Below are 23,036 nucleotides of genomic sequence, written 5' to 3' on the forward strand. Positions count from 1 at the left end.
TACCAGACTTTAATGCCAGTTCTGGCCATAGTTGACCTGAGTGCTGCTAATTGGAGCAGCCAGCTCTCATTGGTTCCTGTAGGGCCAGAACACAGCCTGGCATGCCGACACGCTGCAGCAGCCTGAATTTGTGCTTCAGATTTCTCAGATTATCGGGAATATCTCTCACATGTCAGCTTTAAAAGTAACAGTCGTTTTTTTTTTTTATCCTCTTTTTCTCTCTGCAGGTGAGCCGGTGTCCGTGTCCGTGGACTCAAACGAATCCACCCTCGACCTTTCACAGCTCTCACCTGGTTCTTCTTACGAGGTCAGCGTCATCTCCATCCTCGGACTGGACGAGAGCGATCCAGTCAAAGACGTTGTAATGACACGTACGTACTCCAGGTTTCGCTTTTACACTTTTTTTTATTGTATTGTAGCTGAGCTGACGTTAAAAGCAGCGAGACTTAAAATGAATGTACAAATATCAGGCATCCTGTGTTTTTTAAACTAGAGACAACAGACTTTTAGAAGTGAAATATCTCCACCATGAAAATGTCCCTGTATATATATTAAATATGAAACTTCAAGAAAGATAAAGAGTTTAAATTTTCAACATATCAAAACTGCAAACTTGCATCTTGAGTTTGACGTCTTTGTGTAAGAAATCATGTGTTTCGTAAGGTCCGCAGCAGGTGCTGATCTGGAAACAATCTGTGCGTTGGTGTCTCAGGGGAGCCTCGCCCTGGATCTGTTCAGTGTTCTGTGTTATTTCAAAACAGGTTTTTCATTTTTTCCAGACGATTCCCATCGCTGATGCTGACAAACTGAGCACAATCTGTCTCATTGTGAATCTTTATGGATGTTTTTTGGCCTCTTTTGCACCTTTCAACATTGTTCATTGTTTTATTAATGACTTTTTTCTCTATACAATAAGTATAAATATTCTTTGCTATCTTTATTTGGCTCTCAGTCCCTGACCCGCCTACAGACCTCCGGGCCGTAAATGTCACAGACAACAAGGCCTTGCTATTGTGGCGTCCAGCGCTGGCCGCCATTGATAAATACGCCATCGTGTATGGCTCTGGAACAGGTAAGTGGTGAAGCTGTGGAGTTTCTTGTGCACCCGTTACTGCATCACTGTACATCCTCAGCTCATAAAACACTGCAGCAGAATCTGAACTTAATGTTTCTTTCTTCGTCCTTCTCATCTGTTCAGTTGTGCGGCTGCACTTTCCTGGACTGGCCTCGAAAATCCTACTTTTTAGTACTACTGTTACACAGTTCAGCTTGTCACAGATAAGCACTGGAATGATTTTAAAGGAAAAGTAAAACAAGTACACACATACAGAAGTACTTTACCAGGAGACATGCTTTTGGTTTTCTGGTTGTGGTCCTGTTCCACATTCTCTAAAGCCAGACCAGCACGTTCTCATTCCCAGGGCGTCAAATACCTGCACTTTGTCACATCCTTCAGCGTCTGGTAAAACACACATGGCACCCTTTAGCGTCATTGTTCAATGCCAGAGTAGGCCTAGTATAAATAAGAGAAAGGTCAGGAGGTGGTTGGGGTGGACGGGAGTCAGAAACGGGGCTAGCGGAGTAAAAAGTACAATATTTCCCTCTGAATTGTAGAGTAGAAGTATAAAATAGCAGAAAATGGAAATACTCAAGTAAGTAAGTACAGTACTTGAGTAAATATACTTTCCACCACTGACTCGCTGATTGCTTTATGTTTTTGTTTGTTCAGGTTCAGAGTTGAGGGTAAGTGTGTCTGGAAACGCAGCAGAGCAGCAGCTGAGCGGTCTGGAAGGCTCCACCACCTACATCGTCACCATAACCAGCCAGCTGGGCAGCCTGGAGAGCTCAGCGACCACCACCATCTTTACCACCGCGGGTGGTCAGTACACACCCTTACCCTAAAACTATTCGTTACCTGAACCCTAAAACCACGTCCACGGCAGAAACTAGGACAGAAGGACGTACTGCGTGTTGAAAATAACTGAAATTACTCTGCTGGACCTCTGCAGGCTCGGGGAAAGATGGGGATGCGCCACACGATCTCCAGGCTACTAATGTGACCCCTCGCACCGCCGTGTTGTCGTGGAAGCCGCCCTCAAAACCCGTGGGTAGCTACAGACTGACCTATGAGACCGAAGGTCAGGAAATGAAGGTGAGAAATGTCATTTTGCTACTTAAAGTTTGTCACTCTGCGACTATCGTGTTGTTCTCGTGGTTAACAGCTGTAATCACTAGCGTTGGAAGAAGTACTTATATCTTTACGTATTGTTAATGTAGGGAAGTAAAGTACAAGTACCTCAAAATAATATCTAATGTATGTAGTTACTTTCACCACCTCTCACCTTTTAGATGTTTGTCATTTTTTGCTTTCCTCACATTTTGTCATTTAGTTTCTGAGGTCAGAAACTTTTTTCTCTTTCTTTCTTTGCCACAAGTTATTTTAATCTCTCCTCTCACTCAGCTGCATCCACAAATTCATACATTCACGTGACACACCACCTCAAAAATACGTCTTAAATGGGTTTAATAAATTAGAAGTAGAGGTTATTTAAACTCAAAACTCACTCAGTAGACAATCATCTCTCGTCTTCCTGCTTCTTCGTTCACAGGAAGTGATTGTGGATGCCGCGCTAACAGAGTACAACCTGAACAGACTTCAGCCTGGGTCGAAGTACACGGTGCATCTTCAGGCCGAGGGAGGAGGACAGTACTCTGCTGCCATCTCCACTGACTTCACCACCGGTAACAGCTGCTTACGTGTTCGATTACTGTCATGGTGATTAACTGATAGACAGCTGAAGTCCCGCTTCCTGTGTTCCTCTTCCTCAGGCACCCTGAGGTTCCCCTTCCCCTCCGACTGCTCTCAGGTGCTGCTGAACGGCGTCAGGACGTCAGGCGAGGTGGAGGTTTTCCCTCAGGGGAATCTCGGGAAGCCGGTGATGGTTTACTGCGACATGGAGACGGACGGCGGAGGCTGGACGGTACGGGGACATCAATGACGGCTTGGTTGCAGTTTCAGGTTATGTTAAGGTTTTTCTGCGTGGAACCTGGTCTGTGTGTTTCCTGCCTGCAGGTCTTCCAGAGGAGGAAGGACGGCTCGGTGAACTTCTTCAGAGGTTGGAAGGAGTACACTAAAGGGTTCGGGGATCTGAGTGGAGAGTTTTGGCTGGGTGAGAGCGACACTCTTCATGATGCTGAAACATTTTGAGAATACACAGTCAAGTACACTTGCTAGAGTACTGTACTTAAGTTCAGATTTGCTGAAAAGCTAAAAACAGGTCTGTTTTTCTAATCTCAAACACGTGATGATCGTTGCTGTAGATTAAACTAGACCACAGGATTTAAATGAGGTAAAATGAGCTCAACCTTAAACATCTACAGCAGCAAAATGCAACATACATATTAAAGCAGCAGGAATATTAACCCATAAACATCAGATATAATAGTGAAACACTGACAGGAACATTTTACTGAACTAAAATTATTAAATACATTTAGCTGATAATACATTTTTAACTAAGTAAGGTTTCAGATGCAGGACTTTTATTTATTACTGTGTGGTATAAGTACTTTTACTGAAGTAAAGGATCTGAAAACTTCGTCTAAAAAGTGGTAATTAATTGTAAGTTAATATTAAAAGTGAGACTAGATTGACAGAGAGACAAACAAAATACTGACAAGTAATTAAATGTATCGACGAGTCTTTTACTTGAACTCAGCCGAGCAGAGAAAACATTTTTAGACGAAAATATCCAACACAAAGTCATTGCAAAGTCATTTTGTGTTCATGGCAAAAGCACTAAAACCTCACAGTAAAAAGCTGCAATGCAACATAACTATTAACATCTGTGACACAAATTATAAACAGAACCAAGTCAGCAGAAGAGACACACTATTTAAAACCAGCCTGACGGGAGGAGCATCAGATAATGTGGAAATGGTAAAGGAGAAGCTGTTGGCATAAAACAAACCTGAGCCCCTGAACAGGGGCCCTGTAGTCAGGGGCCTCGTCCTCATACATTACATTACATTTACATTTATTCTTTTAGATGACGCTTTTATCCAAAGCGACTTACAATTGCTGGGCAACTAGCAGGTGCTGTTGGGCAGCGATGGAAGAAGTACTCAGATCCTTTACTTCTGTAAAAGTGACCACAGTGTACAAATAGTAAAAGTCCTGCATTCAAAATCTGATGTAAGTAAAAGTATTAGCATCCAAATATACATACCACTTTGTTCGAATGAAGACTAATTAAGATTTTTTACACATAAATCTGAAGTCGTGTTTGTCTGAATTCTGCTTCAGGCCTCGAGAGCCTCCACAACCTGACAGCGATGACCAGGATGAGTCTACGCGTCGACCTGCGAAACGGAGACGAGTCGGTGTTCGCTAAATACTCGACGTTCGAGGTGGCTACGAAGAACTACCAGCTGACTGTGGGCGGGTACAGCGGCACTGCAGGTGAGAGCTGAAGTGGAAAATGTGGTCTCTGGAAGTGATGCTGCTGGGAACTGCTTCCTGTAAAATCTCCTTCATGTTCATCTACTTTACTTTTTACTTTATCCCTCTCATCTCCTGCGTGTTCGTGGTTTCAGGTGACTCCCTCAGTTATCACAACCACCGGATCTTCTCCACCAAAGACCGGGACCCGGCGCCATTCATCACCCGCTGTGCCATGTCGTACCGAGGCGGCTGGTGGTACAAGAACTGCCACGAGGCGAACCTCAACGGCCTCTACGGCATCGGCGTCAGACACCAGGTCAGTGACTGTTGAAGGGATGCACATCGGGACACGTTCCTTCTTACAGCCACTGATACAGTATGTATGCTAATGAGGTCTCTGGTGACGTCACCCCTGACCTGTTTGGTCTGGTTAAATCCAACTCCGATGAGTTTTAGTTCGGTTCATGACTTGGAGTGAAAGCTGTCGACCAAACAAATGGACCAAACACATTAGATTTGCTCTTAAATCTTCTGCTGATCAGCAACTGTCGATCAAACAATCTCCCGTTCTGTATAAGCGATGTTAAACAAAGAGTATAGCAGGTGGGTTGCAAAATAAATGGCCCTGATAGACCTCAAGGTGGCGCTATAACTATCAACTTTTCGTTTTTGCAATTATCTCGAAAACGTTGTTTAGAGTCAAACTTCTTTCATCAGTTAAATCTCTAGATTCATCTGCATCTTTGCTCCGATGATCTAAAAATGTCAAATTATACGACTTTTTATCACTTTGCTCTGAAACCTATTTTTGCGAACTCGTCCCAGACGTTTTCGCCACTCGACCTGAAACTTTGGCAGCGTCATCTACGGACGTCGCTGATCAAAAGTTATCAAAAGAATGTTGATATGTCAATCAGTTTTTTCTTTTTCATAAATTTTTACTTTTGTGTTTTTACTCACAATTTTACATAAATGCCCGTAAATTAAAATTAGCTATTGTAACCAAACTTGCCGCGTCTGTTCAGATGCTCGTCCCGAGCTTCGCTGAGCAGTCCTGGGATATTCTTCCACTAAGGGGCGCTACACACGCAAAATGTTTATACCTCGTAATTCGCTGGATGGATTCGTACGAAATTCTCAAATGCTCAAAGTGGGCGTGGCTTATTTCAAGAAATGTGAATTTCTAGACATTTCTCATTCCTAACTTCAAAAAAATCTAAAAAAAAAATCATCCGTACATCCTCGAGAGCTGAAATATTTTCAGCACATCCACTGATTTATAAGTAACGTTTGCCTCACTGCAACCTGTGGTCAATTCAGAAGTCTGTCGCTCTATATTTTTCAGAATATGCTAAATCAAAAAGTCTCTCTTCAAATGCTGCCAAATCGTCACAGTCGTTCTCTAGATGGCCAAAATCTTGTGTTGCAAAGCATTTTTAAATCGGTCAAACGGTGAGTCTGCAGTGATATTTAGTATCTTGCTGTAACTTGTACATTATGCACAACATACATACATATAAAAATCAAGTTTGCGTTTCCCCAATTATCTCCGAGTCCAAATTCTTTCATCTTTTTAATCTCTCAAGTCGTCTGCATCTGTTCTTCTCCTCTGAAAATGTCAAATGTTGCTTTTGCTGCTTTTCACGACTTGCTTGGATCCCGATCATTGCTGCTTGCGGCTATATTTTTTTATAGTTTTTGTCAGCTTTCTTAAATTACTTACAAATGTATTTAAAATAACAATAATTGTCCGTAAATAAATACTGTATGTAGCTCATTATATAAAGGATTATGTCCATTTCTCTTTCTTTTTTTAAGATACATTTTATAGTTCTAGTTTTATATTTACGCACTTCCTCAGCCGAGGCTGGCTGGAACCGATACTCGACCCAAATGATCCTGTAGTGCCAGGGGTTTACAGACATAATCGTAAGGTCGACTGGATCGGAGGCTCCCCGATTTCAAATCATAAATATCAAATGAGCTCAGCAACAGCCAGTGAGAGCGAGCTCAGCGGGAAGCGTCACCAGCTTGTTGTGTATTTGTGTGTACTTCCTTTTCTCAGCCTCGAGTTCATCCACAGTTTTATTCTCTTTTGTTTTTCTGTGCAAAAAATAACACACACGAAGTGCAACCAGCTGACAGCGACAGTCTGACCATATGCTTGTTTATTTCTAAATTCACATTGAATGTGAGTTTCTGTGAGATCTCAAGTCCCTCTGAAACCATTTATTAAAAACTGTGTGGTCCTGCGTCCTGACTGAATTGATTAAAACCAAAAAAAAAAAAAACATGTCTGTAGTATCCCACATTTTTAAGATTTGAAAATCCTCCAGTGTGCATTAGGCATTAGTTTCCTGTCTGACATTAGTGTGTGTGTGTGTGTGTGTGTGTGTGTCAGGGTGTGATCTGGACCACCTGGAAAGGAAAAGAGTTTTCCATCCCGTTCACTGAGATGAAGATGAGGCCAGCAGCCTTCAGTCCTCCAACCACAGGATGAGCGAGAGAGAGAAAGAGGATAATGAACTGCTAAACACATGCATGGGCAGCAGTGTGTCAAAACATTTACACACACACTCAGTTTTATAGGGAGCCGCGTTCTCAGAAGAGATGAAGACGTGTTTTTTCATTTGTATAGAGGTCAGTTATCAGTATGTTAAAGTAGAGTGTACAGTTTTTATCTTTTCTTCTTTAAAGCAGCCCCGATCCCCCTTGATGTTTAAATTTCACCCAACTTACAGAAACACAAATTTTCTATCCATGCCGATAGTTTAGGATCACTTTTACAGGTGTAAATGAAGCTGACGTTTGATCACTTTTTGTCTGAAGGTTGGTCGACCAAACCTGCAACTCAGAAGTGACTTTCTGTCTGACTTTTGTTTTTCTTTCTGAGAGCTACACATGCAGTAAAGTACATTAATCTGTTGCAGGTCGAGCAAAAGCTATTCAGGAAATAATGAACAGCCTTATTTTGAGCTTGATGTATTCTTCACTTTATCCTGTGGGCTTTCTTTTGTTTCATTCAGACCAATTCATAGATTTTTAATTAAAAGCAAGTTCTCAAAAATGTCTGATCAAGTCCTCCTGAAGTGAAACCAAACAGGGGATGTGGTTGTGATTTGAATCTGTAGAAACCTGTGCAGCAACCACAGCGGAAGACTTTCATTCATGACTTGCTTTAAAGCTCGGCAGCGCCCCCTGCTGTTCACTGTAAGCTATAGCCGATGCACTGCAGCCCTTCAGTAGATACACTCTGTGGGTACAACCCTTCAGCAGGTGAGTGATGGAGAGATTCATCTTCTCAGTGTTTGTCTTTTTTGTAAATCCCTCCGTGTTTTATTTCCCTTTTTATGTTGCCCGCTAAAAGAATAAGATAATAAAATGATTGAAAATCAAAGCTGCACAGTTGCTTTTGTTGGTCTCAGCTGAGAACATTTTGCAGGTATTTGGTCATAAACCAAGGCATTCGGGAAATTAAACTTTGATCTGATGGTGGCTCTAGAGGAAAAGTCTGATCAAAGTTGTTGGCATTTATTGTCTTTTTGTACCAAAATGTTCTGGCAGTTCATCCAGTAGTTATTGAGATATTTCACTAAAAACCACAATTTCATCCTGATGGTGCAGCTAGAGGAAAGGCCAAAGTCACTAAGATTCATCCTCCGGGGTCCATCCAAAAACTCGATAAGATATGTAAGCCTGAAACAAAGTGGTGGATCAACAGAAGACGCGCTGGTAGCCAAAAATGCATCAAGTCTCTTGTGTCTTTGTCTCCTCCTCCTCCTCCTCCCCAAAGACGTTTTTCATCATGTTTTTCTTTGAGGCCAAGTGGTTCACACTTTTCCCCCCGCGACCTTCATCCTGCTGCGAGGACCACAGAGGGGTCAAGAGAGGAGGATCAGTGAGTACTGACCACAGGAAGGACATTCATCCAACAGCAGTCTGTACTTTAGAAAGTTTGAAAACATTCCTCTTTAAGCAGCTGTATCGTTAAACATTGTTGATTTGTAAATATTAACGATGTGTGCATAATGTGGCCCTTTTTAATGGGTTTCAAATCATTTCTTTTTGTGAATAAACAGGACGTTGTTTTTATAATGTACCTGGTGTCTCATTTGGAGAGTTCATCCTGTTCCGTGTCTTTGTTTGATGTTATCAGTCATCATTTTGTGGTTAAACAGGAGAAAAAGTCACATTAAACCAGTTTGGCAGTTGAGGGATAGAGCCGTTGTCTTTTCATCCTGGAGTGCAGATCCCAGATGTCCTTTTAAACACCCTTTGTTTTTTTTTAATTGGCCCCCAGGGTGCAGCCCCACCTCCACCCCCCATCCATCTGCCCGCCGGGTGGCCAATCAGGTCCGTTCCTACCTGCGCTCTGAGCCACCCGGGCTTCTTGTTTACAGGTGTGTGCCGGGACGTCACCTGGGACAGACGGCGAGGAGGGAGGGCCAGGTGCTGATCCCGCTGTCGGCTCAGATGCTGTGACTGTGATTGGTGGAGGATGAGGTGGAAGCAGATTTCAGGTCAGCGTTCAGAGAGGGAAACTGATCCCAAAACCACAAGGCAGGAGGCTGCAGAGACACCTGGAGAAGTGAGAGCTCAGGTGGTGGACAGTTCAAGGTCAAGTGCGAGACGTTAAACAGCGAGGCGTTCAGGAGAGACACAAAGCAGGGAAAGGTTTGATTTCCCACAGAAGACTGTGGAGATCTTCTTCTTTAAAGGTCGTGTTGTTTGAAGGTTCCTACCGAGCACGCTCAGTGGAAAGCCAACCAGGAGTCTCTCAAGAAGACAGGTGACTGTATTGACCTACTGCATTCTTGCGTGAACTAAATTTGTATGTATAGTTTAGGGCTGCAACAGGTCTTTTCATTATTTATTTATTTCATTATTTTCTCATTTAATTTATCTATTGTGTGGCGGACGTCTTGTTTTGGAAGCTGCAGCTGCACGTCAGATATTTATGTGCACAGTCCATAATAAGAACAGGAAGCCAAACTGTGGGTACATTTAATAATGCTGCTGTGTTCAATGACCTGAGGCAGCAGTTAAAAAGTCTCTCGAAAGAAAATGAACTGCCAACTATTTTGATAATCGATTGATTGTTTCAGTAATTTTTCAAGCTAAAATGTCAAACATTTGCTGGTTCCAGCTTCTTAAATGTCAAGATATGCTGCTTTTTATTGGTCTTTTATGATTGTAAATAAAGAGTAGTTGGGTTGTGGGATGTTGGTCAAACAAAAAAAAAGCAATTTGAAGATGTCACTTTGGTGTCTATTGAAATCATAAGAATTTTGCAAAAAAAAATGTTTTTTTACACTAAATGATTAATCAGTTAATTGTGACTAAAATAGGTGGATTAATAAAATAAATAATAATATGATAATGAAAATAATCGTTAGTTGCAGCCCAAGTTAGAAGTATAAAGAGACAGATTCATTCTGTTTGAATTTATAAATCTGAGTCTAAAAGAGAGAGGGAAGGAATGTAAGAATGAAAAATGGCTGTGACGTCTTTGATTTGATTGCATTTTAATGCTGCCAGTTGGTGAATATGTAATTTCACCACGACCTTGAAAGTAATTGAAAAGTCCTGAATGTCAAGTGAGAGGAGCAGGAATTCCAGCAGCTAGTGAACATCAGGACCTTCATGTGATTATAAAGTTTTCCTGTTTATGACCGCAGATGAATCAAGAACAAAAAAACACAGAATTATGTCACACTTGTTGTGTTACAGTTTGGGTCCGTGTTGTTGTTGTTGTTGTTGTTGTTTATTAATAGACACATGAAATGAGTCTGCTTTTAGTTCCCTAATGAGGGCTGTGATTACCGAGTGGACTTATAATTACCTTCTTCTCAGGACAATCATGATGTCGCCAGACGACCGAGCCCTCGAGGACTTGTTGTACGGCAGTGACCTTGGTGACGAGGCGGAGGAGGGGGAGCCGGGCGGCGTCCCGGAGGGGGCGCAGGAAAGTGCTGCTGCAGACAATGTGAGCATGACAATGGTGGAAGAAGGATTCTTTACTTAAGTAAAAGTACTTTTACCACACTGTAAAAATATTCCACCACAAGGTAAAGTCTTGTATTTAAAACCTTCTTAAAGAATTTGTATGTATTACCAACAAAAATAATTTAAAGTATGAAAGTAAAAGTAAAAATACTCCTGTTAGTGTTTCACTATTATATCTGATGTTTCTGGATTAATATTCCTGCTGCGTTAATGTGTGTGTTGCATTTTACTGCTGTAGAAGTTGAGCTCGTTTTAACTCCTTTATATCCTTTTGGGTAGTTAAATCTGCAGCAATGCATCATGGTCTATAAGATCATCATGTTTGTAGCGTCGCTGTCCTGTGAGAGTCACGTCTCTCTAACAAGTCAGTCTGTTTGCAGCTTTGTGACGATGCATTTTCCAACTGATCCAAGAGGGGTTAAATTGTTTCTTTAGCTTAAGGAGGAGGAGGATTTGATTTTCTCGTCCCATTAAAGAACTCTTCATCCTGCAGTTTATCACAAACATTCAACATCACCACATCTGGAGATACAAGTGGAGTAAAAAGGACAATATTTGCAAGTTGATTTACAGCACTTGAGTGAAAGTATTTAGTTACATAACGTAAAGGATGAAAATAACAGATTATTAATGCAGCAAACTTAATTTTCAACAAAGAACAGTCTTTTAGACAATTATCTATTGACAAGGAATCAATCATGGAGGCCAAAGGTGAAGTTGTCATTACCCTTGATTCATGCTATTTTCACATACATTATATATGTAACAACTACAACATCAGCTAATACTAGAAAGTTCACAACAAATGTATAAATTATAATTATAGCAACAGAGACACTTGCTGCCTTTAAATGTATAATGATTTGCTTTCATGCTGCCAGGTCAACAACCTGACCTCTGACCTGCAAAAGGAGCAGAAATCAAACTAACTTTATTTATACTGTGTAGCACAACCGACAGAAAGACACATGCCGAAAAACAAAAACAAGAGGGAAAAATTACGCAAAGGAAAGTCTAAACGGATCTGAGATCCAAAGGGAGAGAGTAAAAAAGTAAACTAAAAATCAGATTAGCTTTTTTGCAGCTGGAGTTCAAAAGTAGAAGTTAAAATATATATAAATAATTTACACAGAAACACTAGTATATCAATTCTAGGTGGAATAAAGAGAGAAGACCAATGTAAATAAATCTGTCTGTCAACCTGTCTCAGACTCTGACAGCAGTGTCCATCCAGGAGCCAATGATGTGTGCCGGCTGTGGCGAGCAGGTCTGCGATCGCTTCTTCCTATTGGCTGCAGGCAGGGTGTGGCACGGCGCCTGCCTGCGCTGCAGCCAATGTCACTGCGAGCTGCAGACACACCCCTCACTGTTCTGGAGAGACGGAAACATCTACTGCCAGCAGGACTACTGCAGGTCAGCTGAAGGAGTTTGTTAATGTCCTGAAGTTTGGGTCTGTTGAAATCTCCTGACTTGATTTCTCTTCCTGCTCAGGATGTTTGGAGGCGGTCAGTGCGCTCGCTGCTTCCAGCCAATCCCAGCTTCCGCCTTTGTCATGAGGTCTGGTGACCTGACCTTCCATCCTCACTGCTTCTCCTGCCAGGTAGCTCAGATGTTTAGATTTACAAGAAACATTTACAGCAACATTATCACCCATTTTGTGCCTCATTCTGAAGTTGTTAAAAAACAAAAGGCATTAGATTGGGTTACTGTCGATCTGTGGATCATTACAACTTTCTGATTTACAGAGATAAAGGTACAAAATGTGCAACATGAACATTTTGAATCAATCGTATACACATACCTATTTTACATTTTTATTCATTTAGCTGACACTTTTATCCAAAGCGACTTACAATTGCTATACATGTCAGAGGTCACACGCCTCTGGAGCAACGAGTGGTTAAGTGTCTTGCTCAGGGACACAATGGTGGATGTCTCACAGTGGGAATTGAACCCAGGTCTCTCACACCAAAGGCACGTGTCTTGTCCATTGTTCCATCACCACCCAACCTATATTGGCGATGTAACATTGTACATATCGATACGCAACTCGCTGAAAAGCAACTTGTTATCTTATCTTGTGTTAAATGCACATATATTTGTATAATGTTTTGCAGGAGTGTGATGTGAAATTACAACCGGGGAACTTGTACTGCATGCAGGGCCAGAACCTCTACTGTCAGTCACATTACCATGATGACGGGAGTGCCCCGCTATCACACGATGTCCAACCCCAGCCAAATCTGAGAGATGGTGAGAGATCTGTGTGTGTGTTGTATTCCTTTCGTATTATATAGAAACACACCATTTCCATCTCTGAGACACTGAGAATAATTTGACCAGGAGTCATTTCTCTGCAATAAAAGGAGGGAGTTGAAAAGTAAAATATTTTTACTGTATACAAATGATGGCAAAAGTTCACCTGGAAACTTTGACAAACAGAACAGATGTCCGTAGAGGAGAATATTAACAAGCGAGATGTGACAGTAAGGCTACATCCACACTTTGTTTTTGTTGTAAAATGTTTTTCAGCGTACCCGAACGCCTGCAACAGAGAAGTTTGAAAACGTTGCTGACTCTGTTTTTGTTTAAAACTCGGGGCAGCGTTTTAGTGAGGACGGAGAAAAAGATCTTATCAGTCATGCAAAGCAAAAACGCGATGCTACTGACAGAGTGTTAGTTGTGGTATTTTTATTAAAATATTTTGTACTGTGCAAAAAAACACTTATAGACTTGTACTGTGCATGTTGCCGTATGTCTTCCGCCACCACAGTCGCTTTGTGCTGCCGTGTTACTTTCAGTAACAGTTCCAGCTTGTTGTTGGTCCATGTAAAATCATCTCTGCTGTGGTTCTTCATCTGTAGTATTACTTTCATCTTTCGCCAAATCTTCTGCAGCTGCGGAGTAGACGACCTGCTTCATGTTTACATCTGCACGTGCACGCACAGTGTACATTAACGGCCACTAGATGTGTGTTTTCAGTTGTTTTAATATAGACGGAGATCAAATCTGAAACGCAGCTAAAACACTGGTGTGGACAGAGATCGCTCTTGTTTTAGTTTGGCTGAGGCTTAAGGCAGCATGAATTTGCTTTTTTGGCCATTAGGTGGAGGAAAAACTCCACAACAAGCTCCAAAAAACCATACTATCACCTTATAAATTAGTTTTGGCTAACGTGTTAGTGTAGAGTGAGTTCATCAGAGCTTGTTTAATGAAAACAGCTGCCTGCTACTAAACCTGACAGGAAATGTGTAGCAATTTAACCAAAACCAGGAGCTAAAAGAGTTTCTTCGAAAGCATTGTGGTGTGTTTAGACTTTTAGCTAGCTAACAAAACTCTCCTGTATGTGCGTGCGAGAGACAGCTCAAAATCAGGTTTCAGGTGAGGGGGAGGAGTCTGTGAGCAGTCCAGAGCCGCGATTGGATGACGGGGTGACAGGCGGGCGGACCCGCAGGCGGAGCAAGCGAATCAGGACATGTTTCCGCAGCGAGCAGCTCAGAGCGCTGGAGTCCTATTTCGCCCAGAAGCACAACCCTGACGGCAAAGACTGGACCTGCCTCACACATAAGACCGGGCTGCCCAAGAGAGTCCTGCAGGTACAAAAACATATCATCCTGCACTGCAGAATGTTTTTTACTGTGTCGGCTCTGTGCTAGTGATGGCAAGTTCGACTCTTTTGACAGACTCGTTCATTCAAATCTCGTTCATTAAAATGAACAAATCTTTTTTTGAGTCATTTCGTTCGTTTGAACTAGGCTGGTTATTGCGGCGCTGCAGTCCTCTAGTGGGCGATTAGGCTGCCTGGCTTGCTTTAATTTACAAAATATAATGCACAAATTCACCTCTTGATCACTCTCTATCATTATATAACCCCCCCCCCCCGGGCCCACAACCAAATTCAAACCATGTAAAAACCACAGAAATATGTTGTCTATATGCAATCCACTACTCCGCCTAAATCCTTCGATCTTCACAATATTTCCCAAGTATACAACCAGACCAGCCATATAAAGCCTGATGTATATAATTACTTCTTCTTTACTCTCTAATGTGCTCATTCATACAGCAGCCTAACGTCCCTATGCATGAGTAAAATATTTATATCAGATTTGCAGTAAATATATTGATGTAATAAGCTTGAAACACTATATGAATAAACACACTCTTATTAAAATTCAACCAATTTCATAATAATCTGGATCAAGCTACCAAAGAATTAAAGAACTCCAGCACAGAGAGAGGAACAAAGAAATAAATACATATAAACGCAGCAGTTTGGCAGGTCTGGACGCAGAATGGGCCACATCAGGTCTGGATTCTGCAGACAGAGAAACAAACATGAGCTCTCAAACACTGCAGGTTGTTCACCAGTCAGGAGCTGTGAAACAACAGCTCGGCTCTGTTGGGAAATAAAAAGGAAAAGTTATGTTGCGTACTCTGGCGGACCAGATCAGCTGTTAGCTGTTTACAGTGCTAACGCTAACGTTGCTACCCGGCTGTGTTTTAATGTTTTAATGACCGGGTCTGTTTGTTTTGGAGAGGAGACGACCTCTAAGGTAATTCGGTTCCCGGTAGAACCCTGTCAGGGCTCTGAAGTGGACCCAGAACAAGTCTCATCAGCTTTAACACTAGCAGGACTAAAGTTACGGTGCGGCTGTGTTAAAACTATAACTTAGCACAACATCACTGCGCTGGAATAACGTTATGCTTTATTAAATGTCACGTCATTAACAAAACGGCTATATAATGTCAGTCCAGTGACTTTTACCGGACAGCCGACCTGCCTCTCACTCTCCGGCGCTGGCAGTCAGTCAGCCTGCCGAGTGAACGAAAGACTGAGGAGGACTGAGGAGGACTGAGGAGGTCAGCCCCTGAATGAGTCGTTCATTCCTGCTCCACAGTAGCTGTCACGTGACAAATGAACGACTCAAACAGACCCACAGTTGAGAGTCGTGAACTAATCAGTTCTGTTTCCCGGAGCTCATGCAGCTGCTGTGCGACGAGTCAACGTAAGACTCGAAGATCCTTCACGCATGCGTGAAAATGAACGAATTACTCACTGAGACAACCCGTTCCTCACGAGTCATACACACGATTAGGTCTTATGAACGAAACGTTCACTGAACAACACAACACTACTCTGGACAGTAAAGTTGAAATAAGTCAACAGCAGTTATTAAAGTTATAGTCCAAGTATAAAGTTATCTGCTTCTAAAACCACAGTGTCAAAGCTGAAAAGCTGTATTATTGGTACATTTCATGGAGGCTAACAGTTTCCCCCTGCTTCCAGTCTTTGTGCTAAGCTAGGTAAACACATCCCAAAGCTACTGTTTACAGGTTTTTAGCAGCACCTATCCAGTGTAGTTTACAGAAAAAGAAGAGATTACTATCAGGAATTTAAATATATTGTAGATTTTAAAGTCTCCTCATTACTTCACTTTGCAGAATAATGTTTGTGCGCTGTGGAAACATGAAGCCTTCACGTCACAAACACTGAGAAATAACCTTTCAGTGAAGTGTGAGACATATTGTGTCCAGCAGTTTTCAACATGAATAGTATTTGCATATTCAAAGATTCTGGAGACGGTATAGAAGTCATTTTTAATTACACATTTAGGAGGGAAAAACACAACAGACACACAGAAATAGTCCATGCAGATTATATATATGTCTGAAAACTTGTCTGTGGGGTTCAGTGTGAATTGAATGTTTTCATAAAGGCTTCAGCCACTGGTTATAATTTTTAATATTGTCATTGATTTCTTTTTTCTCAATCCGTAGAATGATTCATTTACTTATCATTTCAGTACTTCCTATGAATCATTATGACATAATGAAGCACATAGTTATAGTCAGAGCTTCTTAATAAGGTGCATTATTATTATAATGATTCGGCACAAAGAAACTTATTCTGATGGAGATTAAACCATATTATAAATTGTGAAATGCAGTTCTAGGCTCCTCCATGTTACACACAGAGAAAAAGTGCCGACAAATATTCAAATACTTATATATTAGAATAGAATAAAACAATAATACAGAACAAAGTATGTAAAAGTAGCACTAAAATGACAAATAAAAATGATGTTTGCACACCTACATATATAATGAAATGAGTAAAATAAAATCTGCATTGTGAGAAACCTTCCCACTCCTGTACCTTTATGTCCTTCTTTCACCTGTGAACACTCTCTCTCTCTCTCTCTCTCTCTCAGGTGTGGTTTCAAAATGCTCGGGCCAAACTGAGACGTTCCCTCACCTCAGACGACTCTCAGGTCAACTCGCCCTCCGCTCCCACCAGAGGCTTAACCATGGCAACCAGCTCCCCGCCGCCGGCCCGCTCCCCACACGACCAATCCCAGCCCTTCTCCACCAGCACCATCGACCATCTGCAGCTCTCCCTGCTCACCGCCCCGCTCAGCGACCCGCCGTTGAGTCCAGCAATCAACCAGTCACATCAGCTGCAAAACCCGGCCTTCTTCCTGGACTACGATTCCCAGAGTGCACCAGGGTGTATCTCCTCTCTGGAGGCCTACGAGGACTTTGGAGAGGCAGGAGGAGGAGCGGAGGGAGAAGTTGATCCTGATAGTTGTTTTGGTTCACATTACTGCTAGTCGAGGGTCGTTACGTCCATCCTTAAAGAGGTGTTATTATGCTTTTTGGCTTTTTCCCTCCCCTTTACATTTTATTGAGTTATATCTTTTTTGTGCATGTAATGACAAAAAATATTTTTGAAAATGTAACCATGTAAACCTGCTCTGGTACGAAAATGAGCATAATACCACCTCTTTAACTTCAAGGAACAACTTTTCAAAATGAGAGAACAGTTAAAGTTATAATCCTTTTAACATTTGAGTTTTTAATGTGAAGGAGAAGGAGATCAGCAGGAAATGTAATTTAATCTGGCTCTTACCCATCTGTCGAAGAGAGGACAGTCAACAGTTTGATCAAATTACAGCAACTACTCGCTGCATCACTCGTGTGTGAGAAGGAAAAATGGCGGATTAACAATGAAATCTATTATATAGAGAGGTACACCATATGGACAAAAGTACTGGGACACCCCTCTCTCAGGCAGTTTTTTCATGGTGTGGTCTTTGTTAGAGGAACTCTTAATGCAACAGCTTACAATTTTAGACAACAGTTTGTGTTTGGCCTGTTCCTGTTTCATTATGACGATGCCACCGTGCACAAAGCCACCTCAATAAAGAAATGGTTTTCCCAGTTTGGTGTGGAAGAACTTGACAGAGCCCAGGACCTCGTGTCCATCCAACATCAGTGACTAAACTCACAAATGCCCACGCTTCTCGATGAACGGGCAAAACTTCCCAACAACAAACTCCAAAATCTTGTGTACAGCCTTCCTAGAAGAGTTGAAGCTGTTAAAGCTGCAAAGGGGGACCAACTCCATATTAATGCGAATGGATTTAGAATGAGATGTTATAAAAGTAATGTGTAGGTGTCCCAGAACTTTTGTCCATTGGCTATAATATAAATCACTGAATGCTTAAATTGCAGAACAAATGCTGAGAGTATGTCAATAACAGGGTTTTTAAAAAATCTTAAGGATTATAACTTTAACAGCTCTCTTAACTCTCTTGTTAGGGTGTAATTAAGCATTTCAACACTTCAACCACTAACTGATTAATAACTGTAAATACACTACTTTTGAGTTTCTTGACTGTTATAATCAATTAAAGTATGGGCTGGGCTGTATAGTTCAGATCAATACTACAATATTAATACGGATATTATCAGAAATAGACAATAGACGCATGCTTAATTACCCCTTTTTGTTGGTGAAATAAGATCACGAAGCGATTGCAAATGTTGCAGCCCTAATTTGAAGATGTCACTTTGAACTCGTACTGGGAACGATATTTAAAAAATACTGATAGATGAACCAATAGTAACAAATCATTAGTAGCAGTAGGTAAAGGACTACATCACGTCACATGAAAGCACTGAAACAGTAGTTTTCTATTTCCTTAAATACCTAAGTCACATGATGAGCCCGACTGTGTGCTGTGCTTCTCTGCTTCCTGTGTGATGAAGCTCTTTCTGTGTGACAACTGTGAATAAACCATCAGCTGTTGTTTTCCCACATTTCCTTCCTCAAAGCTTCCTCTTTGTGCACCACAAGCAGTTAGCTGATTCATCGACAAGTTGATGAACAGAAAATTAATTTGCTGTTATTTTGATAATCACTTAATCTTTTAAGAAGTTTTTAAAGCAACATTGTCAGATATCTTCCAGCATCTTATTTATTTGGATTTTCTGCTTCTCTGTGTTTTTAAAACCTGCATTGTCTCACAAATCCAGCTGTCCTCTTCTTCCCTGCCTTTGTTGGTCCGATGCTGCGTGCGTTGGTGTTTTACCACCACATCTAGAGAGTGAAACTGTGCGAAACCAGCTGCAGGAATGTGTATATTTGTGTGTGTGTGTGAGAGCAAACAAAACAGGAACCCACTCATAAGAAAATAAGAACTTACAGAGAAACAGGAAACCAGATGTGACGTACAATAGTAAAAACTGAAACTGAAACTACTTTATATATGTACCGGCAATCGGATTTGTCTTGTAGAACCATGAAGTTGGTCTGTAAACTATTTTTTTTGCTGTTCACCTTCGTTTGTTTCTTGACCCGCCTCACCTCATTTTGGTGACATCACCCTAACAATGTGTTCCCAGATCTCAGCTGTTAACTCTGACAGAAATGATGGACGAAACTGCCAAGATAAGTTGTAATAAACCAGGATTTTAAGCCTGTTCCTCTTATATCATCAAATGTATCCTTAACGAGCATCAATCTTAAAATAGCCTGATGGCAAAATCCCGCTTCAGAATCGGCGCAACCAGCTGCCCTGAAGATCCTTTGTCAGGTAATTGGTGGCAAATTAAGTTAGAGTTTAGAATGATTGATGGTTTGTTGTTCCTCAAAACCAGACAGCTTGAATGACATTCTTTCAGGTGTGTCTGTGTTTTCCCAGCGAGACGACCTTCGTGACGACCACAATGACAAAAGAAACCACAAACCGCCATGGTCTTCCTCTCTGCCTCCTCCCTCCCCCCCTCTCTCTCTCTCCCTCTCTCTCTCTCTCTCTCTCTCTGAGACTTTCTCTTCTCAGAAACATCTTAATGAATTGGTTGCTTCCTCTTTGTGAATTGCCTTCCCAATCAAGCGGCGGTAATTACGGGCGACACTCCGGGCCTCGTCGCTGAGGTGGGCCGAGGTTTCTCAGCTGAAAGAATGAAGGTTGTTAGGATCGACGCTGACTCGTGTGCGTCAGAGGGGCGAAGGACCAATGGGTGACAGCAGCCTGTGACCTGATGCTGGCAGCGGGGGGGGAGGATGGAGGGCGGGCAGTTTTTAAAAAGGCCAGAGGCGACGAGTGTTAGAGAAGATACAACAAGTTAGACCACAACACAAGGTAAGACGTGTGAATTTGGGACACATTTTTCTTGTTAGTTTTTTCCCCCTATAGAGACATAAGTAACTTATTTTATTCTTATTTTACACTTTTATATTTATCTTTCCAGATGACACTTTCTTTCCATCCCGGTACCTCACAGCTCACCCTCCTCTTCTTCACCCTCCTCTGCTCCATCCCACGGACTGTCTCATCATACCCCTTCCCCCCCAGCGCCCTCCTGCCCACGGCGGATGGACCTGAGCTGGAGTCGGGCCTGAAAGACCCGAGGGACGACTGGCTCGTCCGGCCCGACGCCTGGGCCGAGTGGCCTCAAGACCCCCGGCCAGCCCCGCTGGAGCCTGGGGAGGAGGAGGGCGATTCCTGGGAAGAGGAGGCGCTGCTAAGGGCCCAGAGAGGAGACCTGATGGTCCAGCCGCTCTCTCCTTTCCCGGGGGGTCACTCTCTGGAGAGCATGCACTATCAGGAGGGAGGAGAGGGGGAGGAAGCAGGGAAGAGGAATGACGCTCTGACCTCCATCGCTGGAGGACTCCAAGCTGTGAGCCGGGAGAAAGGAGGATTCGGTTTCCGCTTTGGGAGGAAAAGATGGATGGACGGACGAAGGGACGGGGAGCACAGAGGAGAATAAGTGGAAATGATGAGGGAGGGGTTTCGACGGGAAGGAGTCTGACGGGAGATAGAGAGAGTGAAGCTGAGAGGAGATGAGTCAGCGGGTGGCGATACACTCAGCTGTTTTCTAGGCAGCAAAGATGGCTTCCAGCAACAGGCAATACACAGACATGCAGGAGTATTTAAATGATTTTTAAAAGTGTTGCTTGAAAAGTTGCCCATTCGATCACTGCCTTGAAAATAAGATGCAGTGCAATGTGTAGGGCAGGTTGCACTAAAGCTCCAGGAAAAGTTCGATAGAACAGGAGGACCAAAACAAAACACAGATATGATTTAATTGCAAAATCACCATCATCTAAACAAAACTATACAAAAGAAAATAAGAGTAATATACATGGATATGGATTCAACACCGCTACACTGTCTTTGCTTCTGTGCCAAAGAAAGCAGTGACTGGATGTACAGAAAGACAGAAAGAGGACATGTCCACTCATCCGATGTTAAAGCTTCTCTGCAAAAGTGAATGTAAATGTTAATGTATCTCTGTCAGACACCACCAGTGTAATAAATCATGTACATATACTGTATATTGGACGTAGGCCTTTGTAAATGTGTTAATTTGTTTGCTTGACTATAAGCAATGAATAAAGAGTCGGGAGTTGCAGACTGTAACACGGATTTTGGGGTCAGATGTTTGATTCTTTCAAACAGCGTATGGACGTTTCACCAGATATATTCAAAGCCTTTACTTCACTAATACCACACTGTAAAAATACTCTGTTACAAGTTACAGCATCGAAAAAGTATAATCACAAATAATTTACTTAAAGTATTAAAAGCACTCATCTGAAAGCTTTAGTTACTTGTTACTTTACAAATTAAGATTTTTTTCTACACACAAAACATGTGAAAAGCTTATAAAATGTGTTTTGTTTAAAACAACCAACTAGTTTATACAAGTGCAGCTGAAGTTATGATAATTGTTTGTGACGATTAGCTGAGTTTCCTTCTAATCATTTTAATTTATTTTTAATAGCATTGAGGTTTGGACTATTTCCCGGACAAAACAATCATTGTGAAAGGTGTCACTATGGGCTCTGGGTAATTGGGACGACATTTCTCTCTATTTTTTTTACATTTTTTACAAACCAAACAATCAACCAATCAAAGGAGAAAATAATCAGCAGAATAATCCCGAATGAAAGTAATCATTAGCTGCAGTCCAGTTTCTACCAATACCATTGATATCTATGGATTCAGAATAACCTAAGCTACTATAAGCATGCATCTAATGTAATTATATAGGAAGTATGAGTTAAATGTACAATACAGTTAAAAATTTCAAAAATGAAAATTAGATTTGTGATATATTATTAATAATCACCCCTTACACAACCATGTTAACAGTTTTTGAACAAAAAAAAAATTAAATAAAACCCTTTTTTTTTTACATCATTTTGCAGGTTTTCAATAAAATATGCACAGAACAGTGAAATAATGCACCTTTCGTGCAAACAGTCCAACGTGTTTTTCTCATGCATGCCACTGAGTAACGCCAGGCCTCTCTGTGAAGCTGTAGAGGGGCACCGGGCAAGGCCCACCCTGCCATGATGTCTTTGTTACAGGCTTCGCTTCGCTTGCAGTGCTCACAGCACATCTGCCAGCCTGTGTGCATGGTTTGCTGTGTCCAAATGGGAAATGAGCACAGGTGTGTCAGTCTTCTTGTCCTCCCTGATGTGGCCACATCCACACTAAAACGAAAACAACGATTTCACATCAGGAAGCCAAATGTGAGCGTAGCCTCATTGTTTTTAAAGTCCTCCGTTTTCGCCTGTCTGTCCCCGAGTTCTTAAAAACAAAAACAGGGTCAGCAGCGTTTTCAAACTTCTTTGTTTTAGGGGTTCGGATTCGCCGTTTAAGTCTTTTAGGAAGGGAGTTGCAAACGTAGCAAAAGGGTCTGTGGTTTAAGACGAAAACGTAGTAGTGAGGATGTAGCCTGTGTTTCTAAAGTCACCCTAGATTATGATGTAGGTTAGATGATGTGCTTGGTGTCATTATCAGTGTTGGGCAAGTTACTCAGAAATTGTTCCTTGTCACTTATAACTCCTTAAAGTAAGAATATTAGCCTACTTTACTTATTGCTTGGTATTGATAGTAAGTAGTTTCGTTACTCGTTACGTTACTATCTCCCCCCTCCCAGCCTAAAAAGTGATGGACAACCTGTTCAGCAGCTCATTTTAGAAATGAATCCACCATGGATCAATGAGCCAAACTGAAAACACTGCAGCCTCTCAAACCAGATGATGCTATAATGGAATATTTTACAGGCTGTCAATAGGCTATGGGCCTACAGTCTTTAACAAAGAGCACTATTCAGTGCTTTTGCATAACATAAAACGTTACTTAACGCCACTCTCTTGAGTCCATTCATCACTGGCAGCAGCGGCCAGAGTTTCCTTCTATAAGTTTCGTAGGTTTCGCATTGTTGTGCTGCTTCAGCAGATGCTTCAATAAATTAAATGTGAAAAGATAATCCGGTTGTCGGG

At 41.8% G+C, this 23,036-nt stretch overlaps 3 protein-coding genes across 4 annotated transcripts in view; 1 reads left to right on the top strand and 2 right to left on the bottom strand.

Moving 5' to 3' along the window:
• Positions 1-23,036, bottom strand: part of LOC123976543 (zinc finger protein 436-like) — a 161,196-nt gene that overhangs the window by 104,723 nt on the left and 33,437 nt on the right. The window lies entirely within an intron of this gene.
• LOC123976551 (gastrula zinc finger protein XlCGF57.1-like) overlaps positions 1-23,036 on the bottom strand; it is a 74,795-nt gene that overhangs the window by 25,987 nt on the left and 25,772 nt on the right. The window lies entirely within an intron of this gene.
• LOC123976579 (LIM/homeobox protein Awh-like) lies at positions 9,193-17,107 on the top strand. The gene is made up of 7 exons (XM_046058872.1): positions 9,193-9,233; positions 10,298-10,430; positions 11,661-11,863; positions 11,942-12,050; positions 12,568-12,675; positions 13,810-14,046; positions 16,666-17,107. Exons 2-7 carry the CDS (start codon positions 10,305-10,307, stop codon positions 17,062-17,064), a joined length of 1,182 nt encoding a protein of 393 aa, XP_045914828.1. The 5' UTR covers positions 9,193-9,233; positions 10,298-10,304; the 3' UTR covers positions 17,065-17,107.

Source organism: Micropterus dolomieu, linkage group LG09, assembly GCF_021292245.1.
Source record: "Micropterus dolomieu isolate WLL.071019.BEF.003 ecotype Adirondacks linkage group LG09, ASM2129224v1, whole genome shotgun sequence".
NCBI classification, from domain to species: domain Eukaryota; kingdom Metazoa; phylum Chordata; class Actinopteri; order Centrarchiformes; family Centrarchidae; genus Micropterus; species Micropterus dolomieu.

What these genes read in the sequence shown, in the direction of transcription:
- LOC123976579 (XM_046058872.1), top strand. Translation starts at nt 10,305, where the DNA reads ATGATGTCGCCAGACGACCGAGCCCTCGAGGACTTGTTGTACGGCAGT. An exon ending in AAAGTGCTGCTGCAGACAAT is followed by an intron (nt 10,431 to 11,660) that starts GTGAGCATGACA and finishes AACCTGTCTCAG; the next exon opens with ACTCTGACAGCAGTGTCCAT. An exon ending in CTCACTGCTTCTCCTGCCAG is followed by an intron (nt 12,051 to 12,567) that starts GTAGCTCAGATG and finishes AATGTTTTGCAG; the next exon opens with GAGTGTGATGTGAAATTACA.